Source organism: Leptidea sinapis, chromosome 20 (genome assembly GCF_905404315.1).
Source record: "Leptidea sinapis chromosome 20, ilLepSina1.1, whole genome shotgun sequence".
Lineage (NCBI taxonomy): Eukaryota > Metazoa > Arthropoda > Insecta > Lepidoptera > Pieridae > Leptidea > Leptidea sinapis.
In genome coordinates, this window is record NC_066284.1 from 2,931,508 (window position 1) to 2,955,530 (window position 24,023).

At 36.1% G+C, this 24,023-nt stretch overlaps 3 protein-coding genes across 3 annotated transcripts; 2 read left to right on the forward strand and 1 right to left on the reverse strand.

The window, feature by feature from the left end:
* Nucleotides 1-1,954: 1,954 nt before the first annotated feature.
* Nucleotides 1,955-15,121, forward strand: LOC126970257 (E3 ubiquitin-protein ligase Hakai). The gene is made up of 8 exons (XM_050816083.1): nt 1,955-2,421; nt 2,503-2,690; nt 5,575-5,649; nt 7,076-7,177; nt 8,822-8,932; nt 10,023-10,151; nt 12,215-12,326; nt 14,647-15,121. Exons 1-8 carry the CDS (start codon nt 2,208-2,210, stop codon nt 14,796-14,798), a joined length of 1,083 nt encoding a protein of 360 aa, XP_050672040.1. The 5' UTR covers nt 1,955-2,207; the 3' UTR covers nt 14,799-15,121.
* LOC126970272 (putative SERF-like protein) lies at nt 10,158-12,201 on the forward strand. The gene has a single exon (XM_050816101.1). The coding sequence runs from the start codon at nt 11,031-11,033 to the stop codon at nt 11,250-11,252; it is 222 nt and encodes a 73-aa protein (XP_050672058.1). The 5' UTR covers nt 10,158-11,030; the 3' UTR covers nt 11,253-12,201.
* A 713-nt stretch (nt 15,122-15,834) lies between the features above and the next one.
* Nucleotides 15,835-23,997, reverse strand: LOC126970256 (transmembrane protein 115). Its single transcript, XM_050816082.1, has 4 exons — nt 23,486-23,997; nt 23,219-23,414; nt 21,919-22,095; nt 15,835-18,008 (listed from the first exon to the last, which is right to left on the reverse strand). The coding sequence occupies exons 1-4, from the start codon at nt 23,994-23,996 to the stop codon at nt 17,789-17,791; spliced, it is 1,104 nt and encodes a 367-aa protein (XP_050672039.1). The 5' UTR covers nt 23,997; the 3' UTR covers nt 15,835-17,788.
* Nucleotides 23,998-24,023: the final 26 nt, after the last annotated feature.

The following is a 24,023-nucleotide window of genomic DNA, read 5'->3' on the forward strand; positions in this document are numbered from 1 at the left end:
TCTCACCTATAACTATGTATGTAGTTACAAGCCTATCTTGGATGACACTGACTAGTGGTTAGACTGGTTATTTCCTATACTACACATTTGCAGACTGAAGCAAGACTGAAGTTCCTAGTAGGGGAATGAAAGTACTTCGGGGTTAAAAATCCAAACGACCCGTTGGATGTTGCCTGAGTTTGCTAAAAATACCTCTCTACACTATTCACTTTTCTCAAATTTACCTAACTTCCCTTTAAATACCTGAGGAGACACATAAATAATATAGTATAGATACTTATATAACATAATCGTCTTACGGGTTTATTAAAAATAAAGATCATCTATGAAAAAATCCAGGTAGGCTGAATCGTGTACAGACATGAATTATTTGTACTTTCTTAGTCTGCAGATTAGTATTATTTTGATAAAAACCAATCACAGATAAGAAGATCATTTTTTACAATTATAATATATTACGTAGGTCACACTAAACGTTTTGCGTAACTTAAAAAACAACATTTTATTACCAAAATATTTGTATGTTTATTGCTTTTCAAAATAATCGAACCATTTTTTAAACAGGAGGACCACAGATCTGAAGACATGTTTTCTACGTGCTGATTAAACGCTATCACTTTCGGAATTGGTAAAAGTGAAACCTCTCATCAAATTTTTGATTTTGGGGAAAATATAGAAATCACAGGGTGCTAGGTCTGGGCTATGTGCAGGATGGATGACGAGTTGAACTTTTTCGGAAGCTAAAATTGCTTTGTTGGCCGTGTTTGAAGAAGCGTTGTCATGATGTCATGATGAACGCGGCTTTTTGGTCGTCTTTCGCGAACTTTTTTAACACCCTGGGTAAACAAATGGTAGAATACTACCACTCGGGATTAACACACTTTTGATCTTCAATTGGAATTGTGTGGATGGGACCTATAGCTGAGAAAAAAATGCGATATTTTTTTAACCAACTTTTTTTGCTTGCCTCACTTTTGTTGGCATGTTCTCATTTTAAAACACCCATTCACAAGATTGCTGTTTTTTTTCTGGTTCAAAACAATAAATTCACGTTTCGTCTTCTGTGGCAATGTCATAAACAGCATTCGAATGTCCGTGGTCGTTCGTCATTAGCATCTGAGAGCACCATTCCAGGCGAGCCCGCTTCTTCTCCGCTGTCAGTTCATGAGGCATCCAACAACAAAGTTTTGGAACTTTCAATTCTTCGTGTAAAATTTTCTGAATTTGGCTCATAACAATCCCCAATATTCCTCGAATTGTCTCATAGGTAATCCGCGAGTTTTCTTCAATTTGCCTCTTAATAGTAGCCACTTATTTTCGTTGACGGCAGTTGAAGGCCGCCATTCACGAAATTCGTCATGTCAAGAAACCCAACCTCTCTCAAATTGAACAAACCATCGCTTCACGGTGCTCTAGCAAGGTGCTTCTCTCCTAAAAGCATTTTGAAGACGAGCGGTGACAGTCTTGCGGAGAGAAAGAACTTTTAAAATCATAAAAAATCATCGCTCTAAAATCTTTTCTTCTTAATTCCATTTTCGTTGCGTACGTAAAACTTTGATGTGTGATAAAATAAATTGACAATTGATTTCCCGCCAATTGTTTTTTTTTTTATTACTAAGAAGGTTGCAACGTTTAAAAAAATATAATATTCGAAATTCAAATAGTTACGATTAGCTTGAAGTGCAAGACTTTTAGTGTGCCCCATGTTTAAAAAGATAATCCTACAGCTTTTTAAAAATTTAATTTACATATGTTTCCTGTATATTTGGTAATGTTTAATTAATATAACATTATTCCGAAGCCGTTAGAATTTATAAGAGTTCTGGCGTCATCGTGTGACGTCTACTGTCAACTGGCTAAAGTCAAACTGCTACATTGACAAGAGACCAAAGAGAATGTAAATAGATACGACTTAAACAAATGACAATTGTCTTTTGAAGTTTGATATCGCTAACGTTCATAAATGTTAAATGCACGGTACATTTTATCATTATTAATTTATTTGCATTTGTAATTTATAAATTAAAATATTCCTGATGAATTTCTTTATTGTGTGAAGAAATCCTTTTCTTAGTTAATAAGTTTTAATTTAAGAAATCACAGTAGTATTCACTTGTATGTTATCTTACGTCAAGAACAAGTATTGTTGTAAACGAAGTGTTTTCTGAATAAGAACTAACAACTTGATAAATTTATTATTGATATAAATGAATAGTGAAAAGAGAAATGGTCGTGGGAGAGGTAGAGGTCGGGGTCGAGGAAGAGGCAGAGGCCGAGGAAGGGGGCGAGGGAAGAAAGTACCCAAAGTTATGTCCTCCGATGAAGAGGAATGTTCAATGGAAGAAAGTGTCCAAGAGCAGGAAGAACCTGTTAATGAGGAGCCTCAAAGAGAAGAAATTGAGCAAAATGAGCCACCTAAATGTGAGGTTACACCTTAAATGAACCAATTGAATTACCTAACAAAACAATTTAAAACCTTTTTTTAATTTACTTATATTTTAGTGGAAGTTCCATCAGATATATCTCAATTGGAAGCACCAGTGTTTACGACAATCCAAAGAGGACCACCTGAACCAATGCTGAGGCTGGAATGGAACCACAGGGCTAACCTGATTGGAGAGAAAGTTCTCAATCCTATGATCTACTGTTGTGATATATGCTCTAAGCCAATACTTATCTATGGCAGAATGGTGAGTGTTTAAATGTTTTAATTCAATATTTGTGTTTAGTTTACATATTCATACATACTAAAATAGATGTAAAAAAAAACTTATCAACTTAACAGTTTTTCTTTGTGTTATTAGCACTTAAAGCCAAATATTTGTCTAGTCTATACATTCTTCAAAATGAGACTTACATGAAATTGAAAAATAGAGATCTTATTTTAAAAGAACTTACACAAGAATTGTTGACATGTCATTAAATCTATTATTTGTAACAAAGTTCTGGAAGAATCATTAACTAAATAAGCTTTCCATAATTTTTTATACAAATTATAAACAAACTTCTTCCCAAGTATTTATTTGCCATATATAAAGCCAGCAAGACTCCTGTGATATCTCTGATGACGAACAGGCAGTAAACAAAAAAAAAAAATTATTGAATTAGGTGTTACTTTGCGGAAATCCATAATTATACAAATGATTTAAGTTTTCTTTAGTGTTAATTCCGCCAATATTTGTTTTTAAAACAATTCGACACATGTTTCGCCTCACACACGAGGCATCCTCAGGATGTGTTGTCTCGCCAAAATCTGGCAAGAGACTGGATAAAACCGTAATCACTTAAAATTAGTAACTTATAAGATACCTTGTCCTCCTTTTTCATAAAAAGAATCTGCAGTTCTAGAACACTTCCGATAGAAGTGAAAACTTAGAACTTTAAAGCATTAAAATTTGAAATTTCATAATGTTTGAATTAAAATTATCAACATCAAGTAGGGTGCAATAGCTAGTGAAATTATTGAGCAAATGAGACATAACATTGTGACGAGCACAATTGTAGTTCCGTTCTGAGTTTTTGGCACTGTATTGTAATGGGCAGGGTGTATCAATTACCATCAGCTGATATTGTACTGCACAATGTTTCTACAATTAAAAAGTGTGTGTGTATGTAATCTTTACGTGAGCTTGAAGTAAAACTTTACATTAAATAAAGCTGTGTTACCAACCAAGCACTCACGTATTACTGAAGAGCTAGGAGCATTGTTAGATTTTTTGCTATTATTTTCTCGGAAAAGCTGATGATATAACTTCATCTTTTGAGCAAAGTTGGCATTTTCTCTACCTAAAATTAAAAAAATGCCTTTATTAATATATAATATAATTAATATTATTATTATTAAAGAGAGAGGTTTGAAAGTAAATGCAAGAAAGACGAAAGTGATGGTATTTGAGAAGGATGAAAGGTTGACTGAGTGTACTATCACGATTGAAGATGAAAGGGTAGAACAAGTTACAGAATTCATATATTTGGGTAGCATGTTTACAAGAGACGGAAGATATGAAGGTGATATTGAAAGGAGAGTGACTGCGGGAAATTGTGTGAATGGAGCGCTGCATGCCTTTATAAACGGTCAGACTACCAATAGAAGAGCGAATGGCTGTACATAATGGAGTGCTTGTCGCGACGTTAATGTATGGAAGTGAGAGTTGGGTATGGCAGAAGAAGCATAAAAGCAGAATTAACGCAGTTGAGAAGAATTCCGAATGCGGTAATACGAGCGCGCTGTGGTTTGAAAGAGGATGTTGTGACAAGGACTGAAAAAGGAATGCTGAAATGGTTTGGACACGTGGAGCGAATGAGTGAAGAAAGAATGACGCATCAAATATATAAGGCATGTGTGTGTGGGAAATTCGATGGCGGGAGACCTCGTAGAACATTCGTCGACCAAATTTGGGACGTTTTGAGAAAAGGAGACGTCCGAAGCACCCGCAACCGGCGAGCATGTATGAAAAGAGTAATGAATGTAGAGGAAGCGCGTGTGGCTTGTAAGGATAGAAGCAAATAGCATTCTATTGTCTCTGCCTACCCCGACGGGAACAAGGCGTGAGTGTGTGTATGTATGTATGTATTAATATTATTTTATCAAGTGAGATTTTATATATTATTATTATTATTCGTCAGAATATAAACACTTACACTTTTTACAGGTCAGGTCATGATTAGGTTCTTGATTTTCTCTTTTATTCGTATTTATTGATGAAAGAGTAAAATGTTCCGGCATTTTATTTGACTGTTTATTATTTTCATTATATATTGTATTTATAATTCAGTGATAATAAGAAATTGAAGGTTATACTATTGTGAGCACATATAAATATGATGTTGTTATTCAATATTTAGAAAAATGTATGGGCTCGAACCCTTTGCCTATCCTAATAATGGAAACGAAACACAAGTTAACCAATGTGAGAAAATTTCTGAAAACTTATATATTATTTATTGCAATAGTAGTATATACAATATAATAAAGAATAAAAACATTTGAAATATTTTTTAAAATCATTAAGTTTTAACAGCTAAAAAAATTCTTTCAATTGACTTTTGAACTGAGCTTTACTTCCATCAGAAAAAAATCTGAGCTACCCTCAAGTCGCACCTAAAGAAGTTTTACTTTAAAAATTCAAATAATAATCAAACAAAAACACTATTCCAACAATGCACAGTATATATGTTACACATTGAACTATTCACTAAATCCATTCAATTTCACTTATAAGATATTCACAGCACTAATACTACTAAAACTGCAAATAACTTAATTTACTAAATGTACAGTATGTATCACATAATACTAATTATTTACATCATTATTGCACAATATGTCAGCTGTTTGTACAGATTTATGTATACATATACATGTTTATCGGTGACTCAAACTCACGAAATTTCACCCATCAATAAAGTGTCTGACTGTGTATATTTATTTTTAAATTAAATTCCGTGACTCGAACCCATAAGATATTCCCCTACAAAAAGTGGCCAATTCAAGTGCTTTTCGTCTAAAGAAGTTTTCACTTCAAAAATTATCCCATGAATTGCATTAAATAAAAAAGTTGTGTTTGTTTTCAGATACCATGTAAGCATGTGTTTTGTTTAACATGTGCAAGAGCTGATCATACACACTGTCCTAGATGTAGAGAAAAGGTATGGTGTTGTATACATTCATATTAAATTGATTTAGGGCTGGCAATGCTTCAATAACATTTGTTGTCTCAATTGAGCATGTTATATGAAATGACGGAAAATTGATGAATTATACTATTTGTAATTGTATTAATGGCACTCACAAAGTGGAGGAAATATTACAAAAAAATTACAGAATTAAATTGGTTATAAACACAAGTTGATGTATGGACAGAATGATCAGAGACAGCCAAAATCATGATGCAATGGCATTTAAATAGTTGTATCAATTATGTTTAATATTTAATATATTTTTGTGACAACCCACAAAAATTTTTAGTTGAGACAGTGCTGTGCCCACATTTTCTTGCAACACCAGCTTGCTTTGTGAGATGCTATAACATGGTTTGTCATGCTCACTGAATGGCATTGCTTGCGGCGGCGTCGTGTGCCTGGTCGTCAATTTATATCTTTTCTTTCATTTCCTTCCCTCAAATATGTGCGAGGGGAATGATGTGTGGTCCATGCATCAACTCGTGAACGGGTGCTGCTTGTGGTCAACCTGTTATTTATAGTTAATGAATTATTGGATGCTTTTATTATTTTTGACAGCGGTGACGTCCATCATGTTCACGAAGCATCCTGACACAAAAAATGAGTTCAAGCTCTAAAGGTTGAGGCATCCAATATATGATCCTCTTGCAACACAATCACAAGAGCGTTACCGGCCTATAAGGAAGGTCTACACGCTTTTTTTTGGAGGTACTCATGTCGTATCTTTCCGGAAACACCGCACAATGAAACTCATTCCACAGCTTTGTAGTACGTGGAAAAAGCTCATTGAAAACCGCACTGTGGAGGACCGCCACACATCCAGATGGTGGTGATGATATCCTAACTTGTGGCGTATCGTGCGAAGGTGGAATTCGGCGGCAGGAATCAGGGTGAACAGCTCTTCGGAACACTCCCCGTGATAAATACGTGAGGTGACCCGCACCTGGTGTTAAGTGGTCATCGCCGCCCACATTCTCTTGCAACACCATAGGAATCACAAGAGCGTTACCGACCTATAAGGAAGGTCTACATGCTTTTTTTGGAGGTACACATGTCGTATCGTCCCGGAAACACCGCACAATTAAGCTCATTCCACAGCTTTGTAGTACATGGAAGAAAGCTCCTTGAAAACCGCACTGTGGAGGACCAACACACATCCAGATGGTGTGGATGATATCCTAATTTGTGGCGTGTCGTGCGAAGGTGGAATTCGGCGGCAGTGATCAAGTAAAACAGTAGAATTCAGAACTTGTAGTGGTATATATATTATATGGCAGTCATTGTTAAAAAGGTGCAGGTTGTATCTTTGCGTGTGGAACAGGTAAATACAACCCATATTCTTCAGACAATATCATGTGTGTCAACTATTGATGTTAATTTTGGTACATTCCAGGTTCTTAGAGTGGAGCAAACAGGTTTGGGCACAGTGTTTATGTGTACACATTCTGGAACTCGATATGGCAATACAGGTTGTAGAAGGACATATTTATCACAGGTGAGAATGTTACCTTATATATTGGTAAATAACCTTTTGTTTAATCATTGAACACCTTAATAAATAGAAAACCAGCAAAACTTGTCTGAAATCTAAAATGTGTAATGTAGATTCTAAGTGCACCACTTCAGGGTGAGATTTTTAAGAATAGAGCTCGAATCAAATTATGAGGATTAAGATTGACGTAACACAACATTTTTTCGGATTAGATTATCTTTAACTTGAATAAGTTTCCTTAAATTTTTTATTTTAATATAATAGTATTTAATGCAACAGTTGTATAGTGAGGGTTCACGAGTGACGCGGGTTAAATCACGCCACGAGCGTTTTTTGACATAGTTATACAACGTGTCGAATACAAAATTTTTTCTACGACTAGGTAATTTTAAATAAAACAAACTAAATACCTATCACAAGTTTCGTTTTCACGTAATGGCAAAAAAACACCAATACAGGCACTCCGGGAATATTGAAAATTACAAAATATACATAGAAGCACCTTGGCAAATGATATTAAAAAGATATTTTCTTAAGTTGACGTTAAAATGTTTAGTTTAATGATTTAAACATGGAAATATTATGTACTACGTGCGGCCGTGCCAACATGTCCCGGGATAGCGTCGACGAGAACCGGAACAAACTTGTGTCTGAAATCGAGACTATGCTTTGCAGTCTCGGAATGGGGCCGACAAAATTTAGTAACAAGAAGACACAAGTTTGTGCGTTCACCACTAAAAAGTCTCCCTTTGTCGTATCCCCTCGATTCGAGATCACTCCTCTAACTGCCACCGCCTGTATTGGCATACTTGGCGTCGATGTATCGAGCGACGTTCAGTTCCGTGGTCACTTGGAAGAGAAGGCCAAACTGGCTTCTAAAAAGCTTGGTGTACTCAGTAAGGCGAGTACTTCACTAAAAGCCACCGCCTGCAACTTTATAAGGCGCAAATCCGGCCTCACATGGAGTACTGTTCTCACCTCTGGGCGGGCGCTCCCCAGTACCAGCTTCATCCATTTGACCGCATACAACGAAGAGCGGTTCGAATCATCGACGATCAAGTCATCTCCGATCGGCTTGATTCTCTAGCATTGTGTAGAGATGTGGGTTCTCCCTGCATCTTCTACCGCATTTATCACGGGGAGTGCTCAGAGGAGCTGTTCGGGTTGATTCCAGCGGCCGAATTCCACCACCGGACATTACGTGCAAAGTACCATCCGCATCACGTAGACGTCTGGCATTCCACAACCGCGCGGTTTGTTCGTAATTTCTTGCCTCGCACAGCCACTTTGTGGAATCAACTACCGGCAGCGGTCTTCCCGGACAGATACGACTTAGGGACCTTCAAGAAAAAGGTATACTCCCACCTTAAAGGCCGGCAACTCATTTCTTGACACAACTGTTGTTGCGGATATCCATGGGTGGTTGCCCTCCCCATCCCGTGAGGGTAAAAAAAACTCCCCATCCTCATATATAAATAAAAAAATAGCGATGTACTGTGTGTTTTTACAGCTAAGCCACCGGTGCTATTAAACATACAAGTGTGTTAAAATATTAGTAAGCATATAGTGACTATTGTTATAAATGATAATGAAGAACATACATCTTATATCATTCGATTGAACAATCTATCTGCATTCTTATTTCAGAGAGATCTGCAAGCACACATAAATCATCGACATGTTTCAAGCGGAGGCAGTGAGAGTAAGCAGGAACTGGAACACACCATGGCTTCAGTTCCTATTGTCAAACCATTGTCGGTAAGTATATTCAGCTGCTGCCTTTAGCTGAAATTCCAACTTCGCACGACACTTCACAAACTATTATATCATTCCCACCACTAGCCGGCAACTAAACTAGCTATATCTATATTACTCTATGAGGTGGACTGTGACGTGAGAACCTCTTATACCGTAGTGACATAGTTTTCTGACCAGTGTTGAATGTTGAATACAATCAAAAGCCTTAGATAAATCACAGTAGATACTAAGTGCATTCTGTGATTCCTCCGAAGGCCTCAAAAAAAAATTCCTGGTGAGTTCAACACCTGCATCCGAAGTCGATTGTCCCCTAGTAAAGCCAAATTGTTTTATATGAAGTAACTTATGAGTGTTTAAGAACGCTTTGCTGTAGCTAGATAAAGAACATGATATTTCGGAAACAAAACTTCATATCCAAAGTGTTGTAAAAATCCAAATATGATATTCTCCAGTAGTATTGTTGCATGTGGAGATCCGTAGGAGAACCAAAGTCACTGACATAGCTTAAATGATTACGAAAATGAAGTGGCAGTGGGTTGGGCACATATTTCGACGGACAGATAGCCGTTGGGGCAGAAAAGTCTTTGAATGGCGACCACGTACCGGAAGTCGCAGTGTTGGTAAGCCCCCCACAAGATGGACCGAGAATCTGGTCATGGTACAAACTATAGATCACACTTCTCTATACCACGTACTTCGAATAATTTTAACAAACTAAAATCATCCGAAATAGATTTTTTTTCCAGTTTAGGTAGTGTTAAGAAACATATTATACAAGATTATTTGCAGGTCACAGAAAATTAATATAATGACAATATATGTGTATACCTTAAGTCAATTTAAATTGCGTAAGATACCTACCTAGTACATAGTAATGCCATTAATTAGTTTAAGCTGTAAATAATTTGTAGAAACGTTAAAAAACTATTTAATACCTATTTGTTGGCTGTTAGCCACCCAATTAAAATAAAATAAGATCACCGGAAGCGTGCATGAAGGCATCGCAGGACCGATCGTCGTGGAAATCTTTTGGTGAGGCCTTTGTCCAGTAGTGGAAGTGTTCCGGCTGATGATGATGTTGTAATTCCAGGTGGGCAGTGCGGGAGACCCTCGCGGTCACTCTCACGCGGGAGCTGACCGCGGCCGGCCTCGCACCAACCTCATTACAGTGCCCATACACGACCAGACGGAGCAGCATAACTACTACAACTACTATCAGGTAACTCTGATATTCTTCTTCTCTGTCGACGCTCATGACAGAACGGTCGTGATTGTCAAAAAGTTTCAATAGGGTTTCTATAATGGCAGATGTAATGCGCCTCACAATTTCTCGCCAACTCTCTCTGTTAGAGGTCATTCGAGTGCACTCATGTACGGGGCCACCCACAGCAGATTTATTCTGATTCCACCAATTCATAGGTGAACTTCCACGCCGTCTTATGCCTTCCACTTTACCCTGGACGACAATGTTTACGTTCTATGGACTGGCTGCCTTGTCTCGATGTTCACTGTGGAAGATAGATGCTGTTTGATTTTTAGTTGCTTGAGTATCGCAACGATCATAACTGTTATATTATAGGTATTCACAGAGTGTTCCTCCACATGTTATATATTACGAGTAAACGGCTTTTGGTTTAAGCCCTTTTAGAACCTGTCGACGACACTGACCCAGTGCAATTAAGTCAATCTCTCTCAGTATGTGTGGGTTTCCTCGCGATTTTTTCATGTAAGAGCGTGGACTAAATTCACATTATTAAATAACCGAATTATGTGTTCATCTTTAATTGTTAAATATATCAGAATTGTACCTAGCCAAAGTTAAAAAAGCCAGCTTAAAATTTGAATTGAATCCATAAAAATAGAAAATTAAAAATGGCCAGCTGGTAGTTGTATTGAATTTAGAATTGGAGATATGTACAACAAATGATAAGTGCGCCATAATTAAGCGACTATATGATCTTTAAGTTTGTTGAAATTTTATATTGGTTAAAGGAGTGCGGTGCGTTTGTCCTAGGTTTCGGCCGGACTAGCGCATCGTCGGTACTTCGTACAAATATAAAACTTCACCTAAGAGAATCTACTGAGATCAAAAGTCGCCATGACTCGTGGTAACCAAAGAGATTTGTCTCGAGCAAAAAATGCGAAAAAACAACAAGAGCAACCGAAAAAGAAAAATGTCAGTGAGAAGACTGGAATGTCATTGAATGTAAGGAAACATAGGAATGCTGAATTGATGAGAGAAAAGCAACGAAGAAAAGAGGAACAGTCACTGGTCAGAAGCAAGCTGTTGACTAACTTTACCTGCCTTAAAGTTTTGTAACTAACTGGTTTAATATATTCTAGAAGAATGGTTGAATCAGTTTTTTGCTGAGTGTACAATGCACCAAGCAATGATCTGTGTTTCTAAATATATCTATCTATAAATCTCATTTATGAAAGTATAAGTATAAAATATAATATGGTTAACTTAAAAAAAAAAGTTTATATAAATGTGTAATATATGTAATGTTGATGATCCAAATAAATAATTAAAAACTGTTGTATAAAGACCGGAACAAAGCTGGCACAGGACTGCGACAAATGGAGCAAAGAAGGAGAAGCCTTTCGCCCAATAGTGGGATCCGATAGTCTAAAAATAAGTGATGCAGCCATTTAGTTTGAAGTATGGTTGCTAAGGCTACGAACAACATTGACTACAAGCTATATAAGAACGCGTTTGTTTTGTAAGAATTATGAGTTTTTTCATTGACATTTTAGAGCAAACCTACACATACCTTGACTAAAAAAATGCATATTATTGTGCGCAAAGTTAATATCTACGTCATCGTGACATTCTACCTAGACGACAATCCTTCATCACACATACTTGAAGCCTCTCAGATTCGTTGACCTGGTGTTAAGTGATCACCGCCGCCCACATTCTCTTGCAAGCCCAGAGGAATCACAGGAGCGTTGTCGGCCTTTAAAGGTGTACGCGCTTTTTTTGAAGGTAACCATATCGTATCGTCCCGGAAACACCGCACAAGGAAGTTCATTCCACAGCTTTGTAGTACGGAATGGATGGAAGAAAGCTCCTTGAAAACCGCACAGTGGAAGACCGCCACACATCCAGATGTTGGGACTGATATCCTAACTTGTGGCGTGTCGTGCGAAGGTGGAATTCGGCGGCAGGATTCAGGTGAAACAGCTCTTAGGAATACTCGCCGTGATAAATGCGGTAGAGGACACCAGCTTGAACACCCCTGGTGTACAGTATTTATACAATGTACTGTGACGTCACAGAGCCCGCAGCCCGTGCCTGCGCCCGCCGTGGCCGTACTTCACAACATGAGCGTGCCTCCTCCCGCGCCCTACTACGCGCCGCCTTACTCGACAGCAGCGTACGTCGCGCCAGGTAACACATGGCTTCATCATCATCATCATCAGCCGGAAGACGTCCACTGCTGGACAAAGGCCTCCCCCAAAGATTTCCACGATGATCGGTCCTGCGCTGCCCTCATCCAACGTAACCAGATCATCCGTCCATCTTGTGGGGGGTCTACCAACACTGCGTCTTCCGGTACGTGGTCGCCGTTCGAGGACTTTACTGCCCCAACGGCTATCTGTCCGTCGATCCTATGTGCCCACTGCCACTTCAGTTTCGCAACAATATAGGGCTTATTTAACATGATCTTTACTTTTTTTATGACGATAAGGGACAAGACTATTGACATTTATTGATTCGAATCGATGTTTTTGTATTTCAATCGATTTTGGGAAGATCACATACTCTCAAACCAGTCTCTTAAAAGTATTTTTTAGGTAAACGAATCTAACTAATAATCTTAATGTTCATCCTTATAAGCCCTTATCCCCACATTATGTGGACTCGGCACCCCAATTGTGACTCTCAAATTAAAATATTATAATATCGAATTTTTATTTATGAGAGTCGAGACGAGCAGCAGTGCAATTCTCTAAGCAACAGGACCTCCAGCTCGACGCTCCGGCAGCGGCGAATGTCAATTTCGTATTCACTAACTTCACTGACACAGCACTAGCGCAACGAAAATTTACGACTTTTTATGGACAATCGGTATTCGCTAAACAAAAAACGCCTTGACTTGTCAAAATCAAAAGCTCCTATTTTGTAGGCGTATTGCTCAAAATATAAACAAATTGATCTTAGATGCTAGTTGAATATGTGTTAGTACATTTTTGTTTAAAATGACTGCTCGTGAATTGTGCATAATGTACCTATATATTAAAACAAGCCAAAAAAATCAGACAATTTACGAAAACGTCGTGAAACAACAATTACGCGGGATGCCGAATTAAATTCAAACTATTTCTCTTTTATGGAAGTTAGTTAAATAATTACGCTCCGCTGCACCACCAACAATACGACGCCTAGCTATGTTTTACTGACTGACCTTTTTATTGAGGGCAAATTTTTTATCGTTCCAGTAAGTTATGTGCTTAAATTAAGTGCTAGGAAGTATATACTTCGGTACCATATATAAAATATAACCTTTACAAAGTCAACTGACTTTAGCCATTTGCTACCAAGTCTTATAGCCTACACACATGATCGAGTTTAGTACGTCCGGACCATCGGACGCTCCGATGGGTGCCTCGCACCATATGTTTTGGCGTCATACTCCGGATAACGGTGATAATAATATTTTTTATGATGGACAATGCGACATACCATCGAATATGGTCCGCTACCAGACCGCGTCCGATGGTTCGGCCGAACCAAATCCGGTCATGTGTTTAGGCTATTAATGCAACTATTGCCCTCACTATTGAAATAGTGGCAACTTTCTTCCAAGCTGCTCTAATATGGTTTCTAGCATAAGCAGTACAAGCGTGACCGGAGGCAAGAAACTTGTACCTATCAAACATATCTGTAAATTTTTCTAGCCGGGCAATTCCGGCTAGAAAAGCCAATGCGAAATCTTTGCTTAAATAAATCAGATTTCTGTTATTCTATTAAAATTAATACGACATAAATACAAACAAATAAGCAACGATAAAACATAATAAATTAAATACAACAAAAACTACTTACGATTAGCACAGGTTTCCTGTTCTTTAAATTATAAAACAGATAACAAGACCGTCGGCTTTAAACAAAATACAATAATCGAGTATATAACAAGAAGAACCCCCGTTAGGTTTATTAGCCAATTACAGGTCTCTCTACAAAAAATAAAATTTAAGATAAAAGACAAGGGTACGGTGATATTCTACTACTACTATCCTTTTCTACTCCAAACCCCGTTCTTCTTCCCGGGATACAACTCCCTAAAAGCAATAAGGGCCTGAATAAGAAAAATTTACACCGACGTATCGAAGCTTCTCCAAATAATGCTGTTACGGTTTAGTATATTTATTCCTCACAACTATTTCCGCAGTCACAATGATCACTTATTCGCAGTTCATTGGTCTTGCACGGCTGCGCGAAGTGTGTATGAGTATTGACAATACCGCGCAATCATTTCCGTGATCAATGTATTACTGGCTGACATCCTAACGGTTTGGCTTTCAGTGGGATGAATGTACTGTTGGATTAATGTTTAGTAATTAGATTTATACTTCTACATAGTCACTTGCTGTTAGACAACCGATAAAATCAGACCAGGTTTAATTATTCACAGCTGTCATAGTCTATCTAAACGTATTAATTATCTAAGTGATTAGGTATATAATTCTGACAATTATAATTCCAGTTGCGGCAATGACAACAAATGTTGCTGGTGTATCTCCCATGGGCACTGCAGTAGGGATGCCTCCTGCAATACCTGAGGGCTCCCGATGGCCGGAGTACCAGCAACCCAATGTGCAATCGTGGCCTCCACAATCACAGCATTACTACAGATAGCATTCAGACGAATACTATTACTGAGTAATTCACAACTTCACCGTGAGTTATGGAGGTGTCAGAACTGTTTCATAGAAATGAAAAATGTCTGTCAGTTAATGGCAATACAAAATTGAAGGTCAATCATACAAAAGACTGTGACATTACTTGTGAAATTGTTACCTCAACATGCCTTACTTCGTAATTGTACATTTTTTGTATAAAATCAAGCATATTGATTGTTATTTGAGACTACAACAGGCACATCCTGGTTTGTGATAAGTTTAGTGAGTGACAATAGCTATGTGATTGAACTATGAAAGTATATATATAAATGATATGTTCATCAGTGTTTTTTTTAAATATAAATATAAGAAACGATTTGATATTGTTACGAGGTAAAAGAAACAAAAGAATGCTTTCCTTCTTTATAAAAAAATTAAATATAATGTGATGAAAATCTTAGTCAGGGGTGTGGCAATCAACCCTACTCTCCTTCTCCTGAACCAGAGCTTAAAACTGACTTGAAGACAGCAGAAGACGTCATTCCACAGATGCACAATTCTAGAATTTTTGATCTTCCATCTCTTTCCAGAAACCATTCCACAGATGCACAATTCTATAATTTACGATCTTCCATCTCTTTTCAGACATCATTCCACAGTCACACGATTCTAAAACACTTGCTCGAGCTTCTAAAAGTTCCTATCTTCCTTCTCTCATGCACATTATCCGCCCTTGTAATCTAGAATGTCCCTTCATCAAAGGGGTATAACCAGTCTTGAAAATACCTGAAAACGGGTTTCCTGAAAATTTTACCAAGTAGGCTTGCTCTGAAATTGTCAGAAAAACAGTTTTAGCCTCCTGAAAACGTGGGAAACTATTATTATATGTATTATGTTGTGTAAAATTTTCTATTATGTGTAAAACACAAGTCAAAGTTATAGAAAAGTCGAGAAAATATTTCCTTTTACCTGTTTTCGTTATAATATAAATATGAGCTACAAATTACATTTTAAGAGCAAAACAATAAAATTGTTAATAAAACAAGGCAACGTTAATCATTCATAGATATTTTATTAAATACTAGGTATTAATTATTACAATTATGATATTTACAATTATTTTCATATAATGTTAACAAATGCAAAATATTATTATTATAATAATATATTACAAATAACTTGGAAGTATAAATAACTATACAGTCTTATATTACAGTTACAAAGCTTTCATACTCTTTCAGATTCCATAGTACAGTAGAACCTATTAACCAGTCTAATTGTTTTTGAGCCATTTGTATATCGGAAAATCTGGACAATTGAAAATATTTGAAGAAAAGCTTATCTTTATTATTAGTTGTTTAAAGAGTACATACACATGTAGGCTACTACATAGCCTTTATTATAAATTACCTTGAATAATCACTGAAAACACTACACACCCTTTCAATCATCACTATCTCATAATAATTGTTACTTATTAACAGAAATAATGTTATATATCGGTTGCAGCCTGAAATGCTTCCACATGACAAAACTCGCGTCTTTTCTGCACCAACCGTATCCTGCTGTCAATTTGTAAGCAAAATGTTTTCAATTTCATAAATCGTTTTTTTATGTCAATAAGGGACGGGATGAGCAGGACGTACATTTCTGATCAAAAATTCTGAGTGGCACCACAATTGCGGTCGTCACCTTGAGAGTCAAGATGTTAAGTCTCATTTGCCCAGTAATTTCACTTATATGATTACAGCTTTAGTTTAAACTAGCCAGTAATTTAGTTCCACATAATTGAGTCTCTACTGTAATAATGTTGACAATAATACGGTATCAAGGGTTTTTGAACAATTTTTATCTTATTTGGTGAAACAAACCCAAATAAAGAATTTATCTTAGTGTAATTATATTTCCTTCATAATAATCATGTAAAAGTTACCTTAAGAGTTTTATACAATCAATTATATAAAAATGATTCAATTCACAATCACGCAAATGACACACAAAAATGTCAATAAACACTTAAAGTAACCAGTTGTGATATCTACACGCTATCACCATGAACAAGTAATATTAACAAGGCGACTATAACGCCAATCAACATATCAATGCTGTAGCGAAGACTCGCTACGGAACTACCGCTTTATTGCAAATTCACAAACATACAATTGGTTTGAAATAAAGGGTTCATTTGACAGAGCACTCACAGCAAGAGTGTTCGGTAACGACAGCCTCGCGTTGTCGAGGAGCTAGCGGAGAATTCAGCGACCCATATCACCATGTAGAGGCACATTCTATTACTTTATAGAAAAACTAGCTGACCCGGCAAACGTTGTTTTGCCATATAAAGTATAATTCACGCGATAGTTTTATAAGTAATAAATTATTGCCTATATTATAGCCTGTACATCATTTTGTTCTATTGTCAATAGTTTTTGCAGCGCACGCAAAAATAGGTTTTCGATTTTACACCTTGTGTTACAAAATAGCAATTTTATTACGGATCCCTAATTTTGATTTTCCTTTCCTTTTCCTTCCTCGATAAATGGACTGGGTAGTCCATTTGATTCCAATGATTCTTTCAGTGTTGGGTAACACTGAAAGAATCATTCAAATCGGACCAGTAGTACCAGAGATTAGCGCGTTCAAACAAAAACACAAACAAACACTGCAGCTTTATAATATTAGTATAGATGTAGACGGAATAACAATAATATCACTCGCTTGTGGCGGTCGCGCTTTACTTAGTCCATTATTGCCAGATTACAAAATTTCCTCCTCTTTTCACAGCAAATGGACGGCCTCTTTTCCAAACACAATGTTTCCACTTTGTAACTGTAATATTTTTAAAGGTAACAGTTGATAGTGAGACAGTCTCAAATAATCAAATTATCACCATACACCAATAATTAAAATTATATATTACAGTTTTCTTTACCACAACACATTGAAATAATCACTTTACAAACAAAATGTGTGAGCTCAACCAATTCAAATTATAATTTACTACAATCATGATGTTTTTGTAGTTGGTGGGTTTTCTGAGCTGATGTCTATTAAAGTAGCTTCAGTAGGTGCTTGAATAATTTCCGGCTCACTTGGGAACTGTGGAATGACATGTGACTGCGTCTTTCTGACTGTATCCATATTGACCTTTGTCGATAAATTCTTTTGTCTTGTTATCTCTGATGTCTTAGATAATCTCTCACTTAAAGCCTTAAGTGCAATTTGCCTGAAATAATTAAACAGGTTTATTATATATTATTATTATATAGAATACAAACAAATAATAGATTATATACATACACAAGTCCAGTTATATATTGCACTAAATCCTTTTAATTTTTTTGCCAAATAAGTTAATAGTTTGTCATTAAAGTAATTAATTTGATTGAAAAAAAAATTCATATGTAATGTGGACTACTTTTTCCATACTCAAACGCTCTTTTGGTAAATTCTGGCTAATAATTTATATGATATTGACCGATTTTATTACTAAACCTAGGCTAAAAATAAAACATAAATCAACAACAGAGCGTGAGTACTTTTATAAAACGACTGCAAACTATCCTGTGATTGTTTGGAGGTGATCACTTACCATGACCAATTTTTGCGTATGTTATAGTGTTTACATAAATTAATCGTAGTTCGACGTATCGTTGATCAAACTTGTATGTCTGACCGCGGGTTCGAGTCCCGTATCGTTCATAAATGTTATTTCAAATTTAATTTGTGTAAGTAATTAATCCCAGAAGTGACGGTAGTAGTAGTGGTAACACTGAAAATGTTTAGAAAATGAAAAACGGCTTAATGTAGAAAATTGCCAATACTTTTATTGTTTTTCGCAGTAATGTCCGTTCCTCTCTACATATCGTCGCATTCGATTGAACCACTGAGAAAAGCAGTGGGCCCTGTTTTCCTTAGGGGTCTCTTCTATGGCATCTTCGTACGCTTTCACCCTATCTTCTATCTTTAGTTCTTGGGAATAAATAAAAGTCGCAGGGCGCCAGGTTAGGACTGTATGGCGAATGACTCATTATCTCGACACCTGCCATAGTCAAATATTCAAGTCCGTTTTGCGGAGTGCGCTGAAGCATTGTCGTGGTGAAGGAGGATCCTGCTTCGAGGGCGCTAAATTTTTCCAAGACAACAGGCAAATAGGGATTGACATACCAGTCTGCAGTAACTGTCCTTCCATCTAGCACAACTATCGCGAAATGACCTTTCCGACCCAAGACCTTTTTTACCTTAGTTGGCCGATCCTCAAAAGGAAACACCCACTGAGCTGATTGCCTTTTGGTTTCGGGTTCGTAGCAATATATCCAGCTTCTTCATCATCATCTGTGACGATGTCAAATACAGCATTTGAGTCACCACCGTTGAACTTGTCTAACATTTGGCGACGCCAGTCCATGCGAAGTGTTTCTGGTCGTCGGTTAAAGTATGGGGAATCCATCCGGAACAAAACTTCCTGACGCCTAAATGTTCGTGTAATATTTTTTGAAGTTGACTCATACCAATGCCTAGGCTTGCCCGTATCTGCTGATGCGCAGCACTGATGTTATCTCTAGTAGTCGCTGTTAAAGGACGTCCCTCACGCGGATCATCATTGAGATTGCTACGTCCACGCTTAAACTCGTTAAACCAATTGTAAATAGTGGCACGAGATGGGTGATGGTGGTGGATGATGCTTTGTTGTCAAGTGAGCCCACAACGAAAGTCATAATAAATCATTGACCGAAAATTTTCTCGCGTTAGGTTTATTTTCACGTGTAACAAGAGTGTTAGATTTGCCGCCAATTCACAAAAACAAATGAAAAATGAATGCAATATAGTACATTAGGTTACCAGAGTTCTAAAATTGAAATCCAAAAAAAGTTTTCATTAGCAATGTTTCTAACTGGCCAGTTCTAAACATTTTCAGTGTTACCCACATATCACTTTAAAAAAATATATTATAGTGATCACTATCCTCAGCCATAAATAAAAAAAAATTAACAAAAAAAAACAACCGACTTCAAAAACACTATTCCAAAACAAAAGATATAATGTGCACTAAAAAGTATAAAAATAATTGCGTATTATTATACAATCTAATTAATTAATCTACTTATAGTTACGATTACTGTTATTTTTGGAATCGGTGTCCTTCCGCCACGACCCGCTCTCGCCTCACGACTTTTTTATTTTATGATTTTTAGTGAATTTGAAGTACACTAACTAACAATGTGTCTAAATATGCGTAGATATACTAAATTTTGCAATGCAGCAATGAACGTAAGTGCTTTGCAATTTGATTACAGACAAATAGAAATTCTGCCACAGATCACACCCTTACTGTAAGTCGTTAAGGAGACCCATTGATCATCATATTCGATTACGACAATTATTTGACTATTTATAGTCAAGTTAAGACAATGTTATGGTAGATGACTTAAATATCCGGATAGCATAAAAAAGATTCGGCCGAGTATCGTTAATTTGCTCCTAAGAATTGAAGAGTTCAGTTACTTTGTCATGGATTCCGTAATCAGAACCTAACCAAAACTCTCACCAAACTATCTTTGAAGTATATCCATTCCAATAAAAAAAAGAATCATCGAAATCGGTTGGCGCGATATTGAGTTATTTGTAAATGTATAAAGGTGGCTAAGGCGTTTGATACTGTCCCACATGATATTCTCTTATGTAAATTATGAGCATATGGATTTACTGGCTCTCCTTACTTGGTTGAAATCATATTTACAGGCTCGGTCGTTCTTTGTCGTTGTTAATGGTTTTCAATCTAATGTATGTCAAATTACATCTGGCGTCCCTCAGGGCTCACATTTAGGTCCCATATTGTTTAATATTTTCATTAACGATATATTCAATTGTTTTTTGACATCTTCCATGTACATATATGCTGATGACTTAAAATTCGCAAAGACTATAGATTCCCTGATTGATTGTAGGCTTCTTCAGGAGGACTTAGAAAGACTTATGCAATGGTGTGAAATAAATTTCCCCATTTAGAAAACATAGTAAAACATGCTTCTAAAATGCTTGGGTTTGTTATATGTAACACAATATTTTTAAAAGCTTAAAAATAAAAAAGCTCCTTTATTTCAGTCTGGTTAGGAGTATCTTGGAGTATGGTTCAGTTGTCTGCCTTCCTCACTATGCTATGCATATCCTAAGACTGGAACATATTCAGAAGTGATTTTTGTGGCATGTGGCATTTAGGGCCGGTAAAGCCAAGAAAATTTCTTCTTACAAAGAAAGGCTGGCCATCTTTAAATTGACCACTTTGGATGAACGTAGAGAACTTCTGGATCTTCTGTTTACTCATAAACTATTGAACGGCTTTATCGACTGTCCCGAACTGCTATATAAATTTGGTCTAAGAGTACCAGTAAGAATTCCATGTTAGCCTATTACTCCACTTTGTGGAATGATCCTAGGTACCAATTCCCCAGTCCCACGATTATGTAAAATTTTAAATTCTTATAGCGTAGCTGATATTGATATATTTGCTGATTCCTTAGCCAAATTCCACAAGACCATTTGCAGCATCATTGGTAATCTTTAATAATGTTATAATTGGAAAATTGATGTAACTGTGTAAAACTTATGTATTAATTTAAAAAAAATATATATTTGTACCTTTTATAATATATAATACCTAAAATTAATTACTTCTGTGCATGCTGTTTATTTGTAAGTAATCACTACATTTAGTTCCTAGTTTTTAGTTCTACTTTTCTATATTTGTTGTATGTAAGTGATTGTAAATAAACCTAATAAATAAAAAAAGTATCATCCACTTTGCTATATGTATGTATAGCAAATTTAAGACTTATGGTTTTCTCGTGGATGCTATTTTCAGATCTGGACCAAATTACAATGGGACCATACGGGAAGCACCATCTTTCAAATAAAAAAAGAATTATCCAAATCTGTTCACCCAGTCAAAAGTTTTGAGGTAACAAACATTTAAAAAAAACATACCGACAAATTGTGAACTTCCTCCTTTTTTGAAGTTGGTTAAAAATTTGATATAATGGGTATACTTATTTTGAAAGCACTGATGTTATGCACTGTGTTTTGATAATCATCACACCTTGATGAACCTTATTATTTAGGATTTAAGTTATAATCACCTTCTCCTTTCCATATCTTGTGGTTCAACACCAGGCATTGAAATGGTAACACCACGAGGACTCAATGCTAGGTGCACTCTGCGTGGACTTTGTGAGCACAATCCAAATCTGATACAACATCTATGTATCGGACTAATTACACCACGGACAAGAGGCTGAAGTACAGTTGGAAAGAAACTGAAAATATAAAATATATTATTTTTACATATTATTATGTCATAATTCTTGATCTGTACTTAATATTCAAGTTCTTGTCTCTTGACACCACCTTAAACAGTTCACAATCATTTACCAATACTTAAAGAATAATCAATATGCAGTATCAACCGGTTAAAATGATGGCCAAGGGACCTCTAATATTATGTCATATAAGCAGAAGTATTACTAAAAGAAGTAATAATTTCAATTTATGGTAGAAATATTAGTTAAGTCTATATTCATACATCCAGATTTTTCAAAACCATATGATGAGATGAAATTACTCTGATCGCCAATAACCTCAGAGCACATCTGTTCATAGTCTCTCAACTGATTGCATGATAAAACTATTAAAAAAAAAGTCTATATTCACATCCTTTGTGACAAGCGACTGTTGACATTCAAATAATACTTTTATTCAAAATAGGATCACATAATCAACTTCAAATCAACACTCATTTGAAAATTTATGCTGCAGACCTGAGAGAAAACTAATAAAAAATGTTTTATTTCATTTCTCTTAACTTTGACAGCCCCACCAAAATAGGTAACAATTTGCCTGCTCTTATCAGTTATCTAAATCAGTTAAAATCATGTTTTTTGTATGAAATGGCAACATGTATTAGTTATTGGTGGTTTAACAAATGATTATGATTAAGGAATTTTATTGAAAGTTTGATAGGCTTAAAACATGTTTTAACTGAATGAATGAATAAGGTGGTAAGTGTTAACATTATGTAATTATCAAATCTTCCAAATTTATAGGTGATGAGGGATTCAAACCTTCTATTATGTAACATTATATTATGTGTATTATCTTGGTATGTCTTCTGATCATAACAGACTCCATATACAGATCTATTTTATAGTTGGCCTTTTGCATCATAAGTAATTAAATAGAAATACTTACATAAAAAATTACTATTGTAAGTAGGTATGATTTTTTTAAAGTGTAAATCACAATTTGTGTGTAAGATCTTCAATGTCAAAACACTACACCTGACATCATATTATTTGATATTGTCGCTCAACATTATAATTATTAATATTATGTATGCCTTTTTTATTTAGTAAACATCAATTGTAGGTTATGCTTACTTACTTATCGAAACTAAAATTCTCTGCCATATCTCCTCTGGAGCCATTGCTGTGTTTTTGCCAGAACCTCAAGTATATCCATGATAGTAAAGTACCACTTCCCCACATACACGGATATGTTCCCTCTAATGCTCCTACAGCCCAGAATAATATCGCTACTAAAAGCAATAACAGTGGAAGTGATCTATTTGTAAGCTTCCCTGAAAAAAAATAATAAATAAAGCCAAAGTTTACTAACTGAAGTTAGCTTATCAATGATTATGTGGCATACCTAGCGGAGTTTTTATCAACAAATGGTCTGGCAATATCTGTTTTACGGCAACACATACTGCTGCCAGATATCCTGCAAGGCCGTGAACGTGAATATCGAACAGATACGATGTTTCTTGCGTCCATGAAAATATCATCAGATAGTAAAATGTTGTGAGGAATGCAACACCAATATTCGTCAACACAAAAAACTTCATCATTTCTATTTGACCCCATAATGGTTCAATTAGTTTCCCACACAAACCGACAGTTATTATGTCTATGATCACCTCCCACAAATGTATTTCAAGGAACCAGAACGTGAAAGTAGACCACAATTGAAAAGAAGGTGGCAATAAATATCCTGGAGTAACACTAAGAACATTAACCACATCACGGGAAAATGATAACACATAGCCAATTACAACAACAACACAAATAAATTTGACTGACGGTGATGTATTTCCTAATAGCGCTGAAAATTGTTGTCGTAAATATGGTATATTACGACTGAACACTCTCAACGCAGCCATTTTTATGGCGGAAATCATAAATGTCAT